Here is a 13,946-nt window from a genome sequence, read left to right as displayed (position 1 = left end):
ATCCTTCCCCTCTGCAGTCCACATAGCCGTTCTATTTCCTAGAAAGATCTTCTCCAACTTCCCTAGCTAGATGGCTCCCATACCCTTCCTCCCAGGATTCATCAGATTCTCACATCAGCACATTTCTTTATTGGATGGTCCATCACCCATAGGCAGGGTCCTGGCCCAGCACTGCCAAGTCTGCAGCATCTGGTAGAGTACCTATTATACAGGAGGGGCTGAGAGCCTAGCTAGGAGATGGATGGGGAGACAGCTGAGTGGGTGAATAAAGAGACACGTGGCCAGTTTCCTGTAGGACACCCTTATGGTGAAGCTGTCCTGACATGGCTAAAAGAACGAGGTGGGTGGATGGATGGGGGAATGGATGGAAGGGTGCATGTATAGCTGGATGGGTGGATGTGTGACTGGATGGATGATGATGCATAGATGGATGCATGTATGGTTGGATGGTTAAATATATGGATCGGTGGATGGATGGATGGATATATAGATGAGTAGATGAATGGATAGATGGATGGATGCATGGATGGATGGTTAGATATATGGATGGGTAGATGGATGGATGGATATATGGATGGATATATGGATGAGTAGATGAATGGATAGGTGGATGGATGGATGGATATATGGATGAGTAGATGAATGGATAGATGGATGGATGCATGGATGGATGGATGGATAGATGGGTGGGTGGACAGATAGGTGAGTGGATGGATGGGTGGACAGAAAGAAGGACAAACGGAGATGGATGGATGAATGGAGCAAAAGGAAGAAAATTAGAAAGGAAGCAGGTGGAAGACTATAGTTAAGGATCGTTTTGCTAGATCATCACTAGAAAGGGAGAGGGAGGGAGTCGGGAGGATGAGTGAGTAAATCCATCCCTTCCTGCTGACCTGTGCTATGGACAGCCACAACCTGACACAGTCTCGTTCCACCTCTGCCCAGCCGTCTGCTGCCGGAGCCCGCTGCACCTCCAGGGAAGACGCTTGCCCTGCTGGCCTGCAGCCTCGGCCAGGGTGCGGCCTCATCCTGTCCTGGGACCCTTGCTCCCACTGCCTTGCTGCACTGGGCAGGGACAGGCTACTGGCACTGGAGAGGAGGGGGGAGGAGATTTTTGAAAGGCCAGGGCAGGAAAAAACACCCCACTAGACAGACAAACAAAAGAAAAAATAATATGTGCATCTTCTAAAGGAAGGGTCAAGCCCTCTACTCTCAAACTATTCAGAAAATGATGAGGAGAGACACCTCAAGTCTGGAAGGTGACCTCCAGGGGGCGCTGGCTGGCCTTAGCAGAGGCAAGTGTTAGTATACAAGCACACACGTGCACAGCTACAGTCCCCCTGTATTTGCACTTGCTTGCAAATACGTGCTGTCTCTCTCTGTCTCTGCCTCTGTCTCTCTCTGTGTCTCTGTCTCTGTGTCTCTCTCCTGGTCCTGGGGCTTGAAGTCAGGACCTGGGCACTGTCTCTGAGCTTTTATACTCACACTCTTCCAATCTGAACCACAACACCATTTCCCTCTTTGTAGTAGTTAATTGGAGATAAGAGTCTCATGAACTTTCCTGCCTGGGCTGGCTTTGAACCATGATCCTCCTGAGGAACTAGGATTCCAGGCGTGAGCCATCAGCTTGCTCCCTCTCTTTTTTACAAATTGGTTCTCAGTGGCCCTGGATGCTCCTCGATTCCAAGCCGTGATGAGCCAGGGGCAGGGGCGGGAGGACAGACTGCCCTTTGGAGAAGAAGGAAGAGGTGCATCTGCTCGGGGAGGTGCAGGGCCCAGCCACCGCCAGCACCACAGCAACAAGGGGCCTCTCTCTCCCCTGGCCAGAAAGTGCTGGAGCTCTGCCTGGTGGCCACATCTATCTCCAAATTACCTCAAACCAAACTGGGATGGGCCAGAGCTTAAGGCCCAGACACTGGAGACCACCCACCCAGTTGGTGAGCAGGTGCGGGCCTGAGACAGTGGCTCAGCTTGGGTTCTCTGTGGAGAATCAAGAAGAGGCGTGACTGCCGAGCGAGGGCACCGAGGGGGGTACGCGCGTGACCAAGTGCCTGGCACGGAGGAAACGGTCCATCAGCACCACATGGTATTGTTATTGTTGTTGTGGTTGTTGTATGTTTCTTTAATTAGGAGGCATTATATTGTCATTAAAAATATCTAAGGGCTGGGAATGTGGCTCAATGGTAGAGTGCTTGCCTAGCATGCATGAAGCCCTAGGTTTGATTCCTCAGTACCATATACACAGAAAAAGCCAGAAGTGGTGCTGTGGCTCAAGTGGTAGAGCGCTAGCCTTGAGCAAAAGCAGCCCAGGGACAGTGCCCAGGACCCAGGACTGGTAAAATAAACAAACATCATAAGCTGGTAAGAGTATCACTATTTTGTAGAGAGGATTTGCAGGACCAGAGAGGTTGAGCAACTTTTCCTGACCTCAGACCCTGTGTTATTAGGCAAGCTGGGGGGGCAGCTGACTGGGGCCGCGGATGGCGCTGGAACTCAGGGCGGCCTGACCATCGGGCGGTCACAGGTTGGTGCCTTTCCCCAGCCAGAGCTCTGCGAGGCCTCACCTGAGGGGTGGGAAGGGCGGCCGGGGAGGAGGGAAGGGGGCCATGCACCCGGTAAGCACCCCGTGAGAAGATCGGGCCATTCACTCTCTCTCCCGGCTGTATTTCCCCAGGGCTGTTGAAGGAACCTGCTCAGAAATGAGGCCGTTTCTTTCCTGCGCTCACTAAGCCTGGGTGCCAGGAACCTCCACCCCTAGAATGGAACAGAGCCCGAAGAGAAAAGAGGGAGAAAAGGGGGGAATGTGCTGCGTCCTAGGGACGCCTGTCTCCTTCAGATGATTAAAAAGATGTTGTCAGAATTCTCTCAGCTCTGGAGCCTTTGAGGCAAGGCTCGGGGAGAGGGAAAAACAACATTAAAAAAAAAAAAACAAAAAGCTAAGCTATTAGCTCGCAACAGATTCCTCCAAAGAGACAGCTGGAATTCCAGCCACAAACGTGATTCCAGAAGTCAGGGCGCTGTGTGGGTCTGTTACCATTCTTATTATGGTTATTGTTATCCCTGCTACAGTACTGTCATTCCTACGGCTCCTTCCCCCCTAACTGCTGTCGCGAAAGAAGGAAAACAGAGGAGAAAGTCAGCTCCGGGGGAGGGGGTGGGAGGGAAGGGTTAGGAAAGTGGATGACAGAAGAGGGCCGCGGCGCGCCCCCCACGCCCCCAGCTTCCCGGGGAAGGGGCCGGGCGCCCGGGGGCAAGCGGCGCGGGGCGGCCGGGTCGGGCGCCAGGGCCTCGGGCCACGTCCACGCGGCCTCCCGCCCCGGCCGGCCAGGGGCTGCGGCACCGGGCTACCGTCCTCGCCAGCTCCGCCTCCCCAGGACGCGGGTCCCAGGGCTGGCGGGCAGGGCCTCGGGACGGTGCTCCCGGGCCGGCCTCGAGCCGCGATCCTCCCGTCTCTGCCGCCCGCGGCGCGGGGACTGTAGGTGTGCGCTGCCACGCCTGGCCCTGGCGTCTGTGGCTCCGGGTGGGTGTCACCGCGCGCCTCGGATTGGGGGGGATGGGGGGTCAGGGTTCACGGGGGGGTCGGGGTTCACGGGGGGGTCGGGGTTCACGGGGGGCTCGGGGTTCACGGGGGGGACCCTCGTCCCACCCCCCGCGCCCCTCCCCTGCGTGGCCCCTTCCCGGCCCCGGGTGACCGTCGCCCGGCCCGGGCCGCTCGGAGCCCCAGGGACGGCGAGGCCCCCAGGAGCAAGGCCGGGTTTTACTCCAGAGTTCGGGCCACACGGTTAGTTAAGGTGAAAGTCAGGCGATTCCACGCCCCCAGCCGGGTCCCAGGTGGAAGCTTCCAGAAAGGCGGGGCGCCCCCTGGTGGATAGCGGCCACGCGCACGCCACGCGCATGCGCAGGAGCACACCGCGCTCTCCAGGCTTCGCTCCCCCCCCCCGAGCCATGGGGGGCGGGGCCTGCGCCTGCGCCGTGGGGTCGCGATCCCGCTGTCACCCTAGGCCCTGCAGGAGCGCCTGGCTGGGCCAAAGGAGCAGGGGAGGCCGGGGCACACCTGGAATGGTGTCTTGTGTGACACTCAGGGGTCAAGGGTCAGAGGTCAGCTCGTCTGGATCAGTGTCCTGTGTGACACTCAGGGCTCGAGGGTCAGGGGTTGAGGGTCAGGGGTCAGCCAGGTCTGCAGGAGCCGGGAGAGGCCCCAAGAGACCGAAGCGCCGCCCGGCTCTGTCGTCAGAGCGAAGCAGCGCCGGGGAGAAGCGGGCCGGGCCGAGGGGCCACCCAGGAGCCCGGGACGGCCGGGCTGACCAGCGTGGGGGCCGCGGGGCCGCGTGCGCGGACCTGGGCGTGCACGCGGGGGTGTGTGTGCGCGGACCTGGGCGTGCACGCGGGGGGGTGTGTGCGCGGACCTGGGCGTGCACGCGGGGGTGTGTGTGCGCGGACCTGGGCGTGCACGCGGGGGTGTGTGTGCGCGGACCTGGGCGTGCACACGAGGGGGGGTGCGCGTGGACATGGGCGTGCACGCGGGGGTGTGTGCGCGTGGACATGGGCGTGCACACGGGGGGGTGTGCGCGTGGACCTGGGCGTGCACACGGGGGTGTGTGTGCGCGGACCTGGGCGTGCACACGGGGGTGTGTGTGCGCGGACCTGGGCGTGCACACGGGGGGTGTGTGCGCGGACATGGGCATGCACACGGGGGGGGGGTGTGCTCGGACATGGGCGTGCACGCGGGGGGGTGTGCGCGGACCTGGGCGTGCACGCGGGGGGGGGGGGTGTGCGCGGACCTGGGCGTGCACGCGGGGGGGGGTGTGCTCGGACATGGGCGTGCACGCGGGGGGGTGTGCGCGTGGACATGGGCGTGCACGCGGGGTGTGTGCGTGCACATGGGGGGGTGCGCGTGGACATGGGCGTGCACGTGGGGTGTGTGCGTGCACGGGGGTGCGCGTGGACATGGGCGTGCACGCGGGGGGGGGTGTGCTCGGACATGGGCGTGCACGCGGGGGGGTGTGCACGGACATGGGCGTGCACGCGAGGGGGGGGTGTGCGCGCGGACATGGGCGTGCACGCGGGGGGTGTGTGCGCGTGGACATGGGCATGCACACGGGGGGGTGTGCTCGGACATGGGCGTGCACGCGGGGGGGTGTGCGCGTGGACATGGGCGTGCACGCGGGGTGTGTGCGTGCACATGGGGGGGTGCGCGTGGACATGGGCGTGCACGCGGGGGGGTGTGCACGGACATGGGCGTGCACGCGAGGGGGGGTGTGCGCGCGGACATGGGCGTGCACGCGGGGGGGTGTGTGCGCGTGGACATGGGCGTGCATGCGGGGGGGGGGTGCGCGGACCTGGGCGTGCACGCGGGGGGGGGGGTGCGCGTGGACATGGGCGTGCACGCGGGGTGTGTGCGTGCACGTGGGGGTGTGCGCGTGGACATGGGCGTGCACGGGGGGTGTGCGTGCACGTGGGGGTGTGCGCGTGGACATGGGCGTGCACGGGGGGGTGTGCACGGACATGGGCGTGCACGCGGGGGGGTGTGCGCGCGGACATGGGCGTGCACGGGGGGGTGTGCGCGCGGACATGGGCGTGCACGCGGGGGGGGTGTGCGCGTGGACATGGGCGTGCACGCGGGGGGGTGTGCGCGTGGACATGGGCGTGCACAGGGGGTGTGTGCACGGACATGGGCGTGCACGCGGGGGGGTGTGCGCGCGGACATGGGCGTGCACGCGGGGGGGGTGTGCGCGCGGACATGGGCGTGCACGCGGGGGGGGGTGTGCGCGTGGACATGGGCGTGCACGCGGGGGGGGGGTGCGCGTGGACATGGGCGTGCATGGGGGGGTGTGCGCGGACCTGGGCGTGCACACGGGATGCGCACATGTGCATGAGTGTACAAGGGATTGCTGGGATCTGAGAACTGCGATTCAAAGCCAACCACGACAGCAATTAATCAATCACCAAAAAGCTGGAAGGGAGCTGTGGCCTTAAGAAAAAAAAAAGCTCGAGGACAGGGCCCAGCACCTGAGTCAGCCCCAGGACCTGCGCGCTCCATCTCCAATTAAAGAGCAAAAAGCTGGGCAGGAAGTGTGGCGCAAGCGGCAGAATACCAGCAATAAGTGAAAAAGACAAGCGCTAGGCCCTGAGTCAAACCCCCAGAACTGGCAAAACGGAAGTCCAGACGGCACTCCAGAACGTAGACCCTGCCCAGATCTCAGATCTGGGGTCCTGCTCCCCCACACCAGGACCCAGAAACCACCACCCCTCTCAAGATCCACCCTCCCCCATCCCCGCACCCACCTTCCCCCCCAGGCTGCCCAGCCCCCCCTGCTCACCTGACAAGTGCACGGCCCGCAGGCAGGACAGGGAGGCGTTGAGCCGGGCACACTCCTCGGGGTTAGCCCCAAACTTCTCCACCGTCTCACACACCTGCTCATCCGTCATCTCCAGCAGGTCTTCCAGGCTCAGCTGCCCGGGGCAGATCTCCTAGGGGAGGGCATGGAGAAGGAGAGTCACTGGGCCTGGGCCACGAGGTCCCTGTGGGCAGTCACCAGGGGCGGTTGCTAGGTGCACACTCTGTGCTAGTGTTGACCCTTGAGCACCTGGAGACACAACTCGGCATCCAGGGCCATGTGGCAGGGCTAGGGAATAGTACACAGTAGGGAAAAGGATGCCTCTGGACAGCCAAGGTAGGAACAGATACGCAGGGCTCCAGCCAGCAACGTGGAGGAACTGTGGCTTCGCCGCTCCTGCCCCAAACCCTGCAGATTTGTCAAACACAGATGTATCTATATATGCATATAAGAGCAATCAATGGACCGGAGCGCCTGTGGCTCAACACCTGTAATCCTAGCTACTCAGGAGGCTGAGATCTGAGGGTGGGAGGTTCAAAGCCAGCCTGGTCATAAACATCCGTGAGACTCATCTCCAATTCATCACAAAGAAAGCTGGAAGTGGCTCAAGTGGCAGAGTACTAGCCTTGAGCAAAAGGAGTTCAGGGACACTGCCCAGGCCCTGGTCTAAGGACTAGTGCACACGTGTGCACACGCGCGCGCGCACACATACACAAGAGCAATCACTGGTAATGATGTCAAAAAAAATCATTGTCATTTAAACTAAGTCAACATGATCCTGGGCTAGGTGATATCATGGAGGTCTCCTGCCTTCTTGTGGTCGTGCCTGAGTATTACAGCAAAACGCAACACACACACACACACACACACACACACACACACAAAATGGGAAGGATGGACTAGGCCAGGGTGATAGCGTGGAGTTCTGCCCTCTTGTGGCTGTGCCTTGTATTACAGCAAAACACATCAAATTGGAGGGAGGCTAAGCTAGGGTGATAGTGTGGCGTTCTCCTGCCCTCTTGTGGCTATGCCTTAGTATTACGGCAAAACACAGACATTAAATTGAAGGGTTGGCTTCTAAGCTAGGGTGATAATATGGAGTTCTCCTGCCCTCTTGCGGCCATGTCTGAGTATTACAGTAAAATACAGATTCCCACATCACATTGGAGGGAATGGAGTCTAGGCTAGGGTAGGATTCCAGGATCCTTCTGCCCTCTCGTGGCCATATCTGTACATTACAGGAAAATACAGATTCCCACGTTAAATTGGAGGAATGGATTCTAAGCTAGGGCAGGATCCCAGGATACTTCTGCCCTCTTGTGGCCATATCTGTACATTACAGGAAAACACAAGATCTGTATTAAATGTAAGATCATTGAAATACAAGATCCACATTAGATGCACATTAATTCCACATTAAATTGAGAAGGAATGGGGGAGGGGAAAGGGAGGTAGGGAGGGAAGAAGGGTGGGAGATAATTGTCTACTCAAAAGGTAGACAAAAAAAAAGGTGTGGATGATTCTACACCTGAAATTCTCCCTGTAAAGCCTCTGTAAAGTGACTGGACGGGGAGGGGGGTTCAACAATGACTCTGGTTTTACAGAGAGAGCTTGGCTCCACTGGGTCAGGGCCATGGAGAGTGTGGCTCAGCCTGGAGTGGGGACACCCAGCCTGAAGGGGGACACTAGCCAGATGCTCTGGTTTGGCTTTGCCATTGGAAAATCACCTGCCATTCCCAAGGCTTTCCACAACAGGCTGAATGAAGCCTGTCTGCCAGACAATGAGCTGGACATTCTCTGTGGATCAGGCCAAGCCAGTGAGAGAAAGGGAGGACCACGCTCCCTGTGGCTACCACATGGGAAGACCACGGCTCTGACCCTGCGATTCAATATGGCAGCCACTTCCCACAAAATGCAATCCTCAGCCACAATTCAAGTGTCCCACGTGGCAGATGGAGCCAAGAACACGGATGAAGAAGAATTCCCACTGGGAACCAAGTCTCCATGGACAGCCCTGGACTGAGGGAAATTACTTGGCTAGAGTGACTCCATTAAGTATGAGGGCTGGAAGGTTTTCTAGCTGACTCTGAAGCCATGCCCTCAGCCAGCCTGTCCAGGAACTTCAGAGATCCTGGGCACATTAATTGAGGACCTATTATGTACTAGGGACAGTGCTGGACCAGGGGAGGAATGGAGCAGGTGGGTGCTGGGTTCTGGGGGAGGAGAGGGAGGAAAGGCGAGGGGAAGAGCGGAGAGGGGAGGGAGCAGGGCGGCCTCTGGTCACCTCCACAACTTCCTTGCGGACATCCACGATCCGGAACCAGTGCCGGAGCTGGGGGAAGCCATCGAGTTCAGCGTTGCGCTCCTGCAACGCCACCTTCTTCTTGCAGGACAGCTGCCGGCTGAAGTACTTGACCAGCTTGCTCTGAGGAGACAGCAACAAGGCCCTGCTCAGAGGCACTGACGTCAGGCCCAGAGGGAGGAAACCTGCCCGCCCCAGCCCCGGCAGCCCCGGATGGGGACGAGGTGCTTCTGCTTCAGTGAGAGCATCCCTCCGCCTAGGATGAGGATGCTTGCATCTCCCAAAGGCTCGCATTCTGGAAGCTTCCAGGCGGATGCAGCCACAGGTCACTGCCGTGGGCAAGGATTCATGGAGTGCATACAGGACCAAGTTGGTTCTCTTGCACTGCGGGACTCAGGTGAGAAGCAAGAGGCCTGGTGCTGGAGGCTCACGCCTGTAATCCCAGCTGTTCAGGAGGCTGAGACCAGGAGGATCTGGGTTCAGAGCCAGCCTGGGCAGGAAAGTCTGTTACACTTTAACTCCAATGAACTAGCAAAATGCAGGACTAGAGGCAGGGCTTAAGTGGCAGGGCAAACCAGCAAAATAACAATGAAAGAAGAGGAGGGAAACATGGCAAGATTAAAAAAAAAAAAAAAAAGGAAACTGTGTCCATTCATGAGCACTTTTACCTAAAACAAGAAAAGTAACTCGGAAGATGCAATCATGGAAGGATGTTTTTAAATCTCTCGATCCTCCTTCATAAAAACTGACCTGGGGTTTGGACTGTGGCTTAGTGGTGGAGCGCTTGCCTAGCATGCATGAAGCCCTGGGTTCGATTCTTCAGCACCACATACACAGAAAACACCAGAAGCAGAAGTGGTGCTGTGGCTCAAGTGGTAGAGTGCTAGCCTTGAGCAAAAGAAGCTCAGGGACAGCGCCCAGGTCCTGAGTTCAGGCCCCACAACTGACCAAAAAAAAAAAAAAATGACCCAGCAAACAGATAGCAAACCAGAGAACACCTCGTTTTCAACTATAGTCAGGGCCCCCAACCCCAGCGGCCACGAGATATTCCCTGAGAGCGCATGGAGCCACCCGGCCCCCGCTGACACCGGGGCTTAGGACAAACACTTGCCCAGCAAGTCCTGAGCTCAAAATCACCTCAGGTGGCCCAGAGAACACGGCGCCTGCTGAGACCACACGGCCGAGGCGCCGAGTCTCAGCAGCCCCACGGCCACACTGGGCTGGCTGGAGAGGCTCCAGGCCACATCCCCGGAGACAGCCATTCCCAGACGAACCTCCAAACCTAGACCGACCATCAGCTGACCAACAGCCACCTGAGCAACAGCCCCTCCTGGGCAGGACCAGAGTTCGAACTCAGCGCCTTGCACTTGCTAGGCAGGTACTCTACCTCTTCATCCATCCCACCAGCCCTTTTTTGCCCTTGTGCTTTTTTTTTTCACAGTAAGGTCTCACACTTATGCCTGGGCAGCCAGAACCACGATCCTCCCTTTTACATTCTGAGTCGGAAGTAAAGCGGGGCCTTCACAAGGCAGGGGGCGGAACTGGGGGTGGAGAGACAGACACACCTCACATGTGTGTGAATACACACACACCTCGCACATGGGTGACTCATGCCTGCAGTCACAGCTACTCAGGAGGCTGAGATCTGAGGATCACAGTTCAAAGCCAGGAAAGTCCACGAGACTCTTTCTCTCCAATGAACCACCAAGAAAAGCAGAAATGGAGCTGTTGGCTCAAGTGCTAAGAGCACCAGCCTTGAGTGAGAATGCTGAGGGACAGCGCCCAGGCCCCAGGTTCAAGTCCCAGGACCGGCACACAATGTCAGCGTGTATCAGATGCGTCTGTGGCTGTTCCCTTCGAGTGTGCCGGTCGGGAGAGCTCAGCTCACGTCGCTGCTCCAGGCTTTTAGAAGAATTCACAGCTGCCACGTTCATACGCAAGAAAGCCTGGAAGCCACCGACCCCTCCGCCAGGACGGCAGCAAGCACCGGCAGACGGAGCCGAGAGCAGACGCGCGGCCTGGCCGCCCGGTGTAGCCGCGCAGGGCACAGGGCGCCGCCCGCTTCGCTCTGGTGGCCAGGTTGCAGCTGACCTGGTTTTTTTTCTGTTCCCTTCTCGGAGGTGATGTTAGAAAAAGCAATGCTGGCGTGTCTGTGGCGAGTGGGGGGAATGGTTGGTTTGTGGGGTTTGTTCCCCTAATCTAGGTTGGGTGATTTTTCGTGTCTGCGCACACGAGGCCACGCACCTCCCCTTTCCTGCTTGCATGATTTTTCTGACAGGATCTTGACCCTGATCCTCGTTTGAATCCTTGACACACGCTGGGAGGACAGGTGGGTGCCACCATGCCCAGCGTTTACTGGTTGAGATGGGATCTCGTTAACGCATCATCTGGACTAGCTTCAAACTTCCTCCAATCTTTACCTCCCTTGTAGCGGGGATTATAAGCATGAGCCACTACGCCTGCCTTGGTAGCTATTCCTGCCAAGTCCCCCAAGGCTGAGGACACGGAGTTATTGTGACTGTTTATTCCTGGGGGTTCTTACTGAGCCAACCCCTCTGATGGTACTTTTTTATTATTCAGCCTTCACCATGACTCCATGCTATACATGATTTCTGTCCCATGCCGTAAACAAGGGAGCTGTGGCCCAGGTGAGTCAAGTATCTGGCTCAAAGTCAGAAGGTACTAAGTGGAAAATAAGGTATTTGTGCGCACGCGCGCACGTGCACACGCACACACCAATACTAGGGTTTGAATTCAGGACCTTGGTGCTGCCCCTTAGCTTTCCTTTGTTCAAGGCTAGCACTTGACCCCCTGAAGCCACTCCGCTTCTGGCTTTTTCTGTGATGAATTGGAGATAAGAGTCTCACAGACTTTCCTGCCCAGGCTGGCTTTGAACCACAATCCTCAGATCTCCGCCTCCTGAGTAGTTGGGGTGACAGGTGTGAACAGCTCCCAGACAAATCAGGATTTAACCCAAGTCCAGCAAACTCTTGTTAACGCATAAATAACTACACGGGTTTGACCCCAGCGCTGCCGACACAATAGGAATATTCCCTGTCATCACCACATGAGAAATAGACTCCAAAAAATACAAAAACGGTTCCATGGATTATTCTTCACGGTGACCACAGAGAAGCGATCGCTCCTGCCCGAGGGTCAGGATCTGAACTCGAGGCCTCTGGTCCCAGGCGCTCTCCCCCACCCTCCGCTGCAGGGCCATCAAAGGCAGGGGGCAGGGCTGCAGAAGGTGGTGAGTTTGATTTCTAGGGCGCCCTCAATTCAAGTGCACGCAGAACAGCACGGCACAAATGTCCATCTTCACACAGACACAGAACTCCTGGAAGATGGGCGTCCTGGCCAGGTCCAGCATCTGGCGGCACTGCTAGGGGTCAGAGTGAGGGGTTTCCTCCCTTTTGCCCCCCCACAAACTTGGGCTTGGCTCCTGCAAAGGCCGGGGGGGGGGGGGGGGGGAAGGGAAGGAGGGGTCAGCCTGGAACCTGAGGTGCAATTCTCTATCTGCCCACTGGGGGGCGATCTGGCACCTCCACGGCAGATGGAAAATTTCCGCAGGCCCAACTCTGAGCCTGGAATCCAGCCTTATTACTGTACTGTGTTAGCAGGTTGATAAATTTAGCAGCACAAACAACAAAAAAAAAAATTAAAAAGTCAAGACATGTGACAGAGCTAAAAATAACCGTGTCTGAAATCCCTAATGAGAAACAGGAAATTTGGCACTCAGACTCTTCACCGAGACAAACCCAGTGTGTTTAGGGGTTTGCTCAAGCAGGAGGCCCTGCCGGATTCTTCGGAAAAGCAGAGGGAGCCGGGCCCAGGGATACACACCTGTCATCCCGGCCACTCAGGAAACTGGGTGGATGTGAGACTCTTAGATCAGCAATTAAAAACAGAATGGGGGGAGGGGGAGCCAGAAGTGGGGCTGTGGCTCAAGTGGCAGAACACCAGCCTTGAGCCAAAAAAATAGCCCAACAAGAGCACAGGGCCTTGAGTTCAAGCCCTAGAGAACAAGAATACTACCACGTAGATAAAGAATTCTGCCTGTCTCCCCTCCCTCTCCCCTCCCCCCCAGCCTTCAGGGCCTGGCTGGGCAGACAGTCGGCGCTCCATACATTCTCCCCGGTCTTGACATGAACCAACATCAGGGAAACAGGGCATCGGGGCTCTAGGAAGAAACCCTAAGTCCTTTAGGGAGTGGGTGTGGCCGGGGCAAGCCCAGGTCCCAGCAGGGCCAAGGCCGGCTCTGGTTGGTTCTCAGCCCCCAAGAAGATAATGAAATCACTGCCGGAGGCCCAGCGCGGTCCCCGGTTGTCAGGGCGACCACTGTCACAACACCCCGGTGCCTGACGGGGAGAGGAGGATTTGACTGGCGGCCTGTTTAGATCCACAGGCAAATTCACTGCCCAGGGAGGGCAGGGAGATGGCTCCCGTCTCCCCTGCCCTCACGAATCCCAGTGAGAAGAAGGGACCCGGGCAGCACCCCAGCCCAGCCCGGCCCCCGCCCCCTAGCTTTGGGTTAAAGGCTCAGGACTGCTTGTGGCTTCTTTCCTTCACATATACTAATGTATGTCGCCAACAGGACCACATCCCCAGTTAAATGTGGCTATTCTAAATAAACCGTGAAATGACCTGTCTTCGCTGTCGCCGCAGCTCAGCTTTCGTGAGCACCTGCTACGTGCCAGGCATTATAGCAAGGTTATCTGAGCCAGGGCGCTGGTGGCTCACGTTTACAATCCTAGCTACTCAGGAGGAGGCTGAGATCGGAGGATTGTGTTCAACACCGTAAGAGTTTTTCACTCCAAGGGACCATCAAAAGGCCAGACGTAAAACTGGGACTCCAATGGGACAGTGCCAACCCTGAGCAAAAAAGCCAAATGAGACCGTGAGGCCCTGAGTTCAAGTCGCAGTATGAGTGCGCTGATTTGGCTGGTGCATGCAAGAGTTAAGAACCGGAGGGGCAGACGTAGGCACAGGAAGGGGGTCTGTGGCCTGCCTGGGGTCACCTGGAAACCCCAGATGCCACTGCCCAGGACCAAGACTGTCCATCACCCTGCACATGTGTGTGCGCGTCAAGGCTAATGCTAGCTGGCTGCTCACGTGTACCTGGGGAGCTTGTTAGAAGCACACAGGCCGAGCCCCGGTGCGGCCTTGAGCAAGCCCCGGGGGCTCCTGGGGCTGGGGGCTTCTCCGCTCTCCTCTAAACGAGGTCCCCCGGCAGCAGACCCAGCAAGTTCCACCGGCCCTGCCCTGTCCTGCAGCAGCCCGGAGCCCCGGGCTCCTCACACCCAAGT

General features: G+C 58.0%; 1 protein-coding gene across 4 annotated transcripts in view; it reads right to left on the bottom strand.

The window, feature by feature from the left end:
• LOC138837702 (kinase suppressor of Ras 2) overlaps positions 1-13,946 on the bottom strand; it is a 200,459-nt gene that overhangs the window by 155,057 nt on the left and 31,456 nt on the right. For all 4 annotated transcript variants that reach the window (XM_070036646.1, XM_070036644.1, XM_070036645.1 and 1 more), the window contains exons 2-3: positions 8,623-8,763; positions 6,321-6,471 (exon numbers count right to left, since the gene is read on the bottom strand). In XM_070036646.1, the coding sequence (XP_069892747.1) occupies positions 6,321-6,471; positions 8,623-8,763 (292 nt within the window). The remainder of the gene's footprint in view (positions 1-6,320; positions 6,472-8,622; positions 8,764-13,946) is intronic.

Source organism: Dipodomys merriami, unplaced genomic scaffold (genome assembly GCF_024711535.1).
Source record: "Dipodomys merriami isolate MVZ:Mamm:240054 unplaced genomic scaffold, mDipMer1.0.p SCAF_274, whole genome shotgun sequence".
NCBI classification, from domain to species: domain Eukaryota; kingdom Metazoa; phylum Chordata; class Mammalia; order Rodentia; family Heteromyidae; genus Dipodomys; species Dipodomys merriami.
Note: the sequence above shows the minus strand (reverse complement) of the source record. Positions and strands in the feature narration are given on the sequence as shown.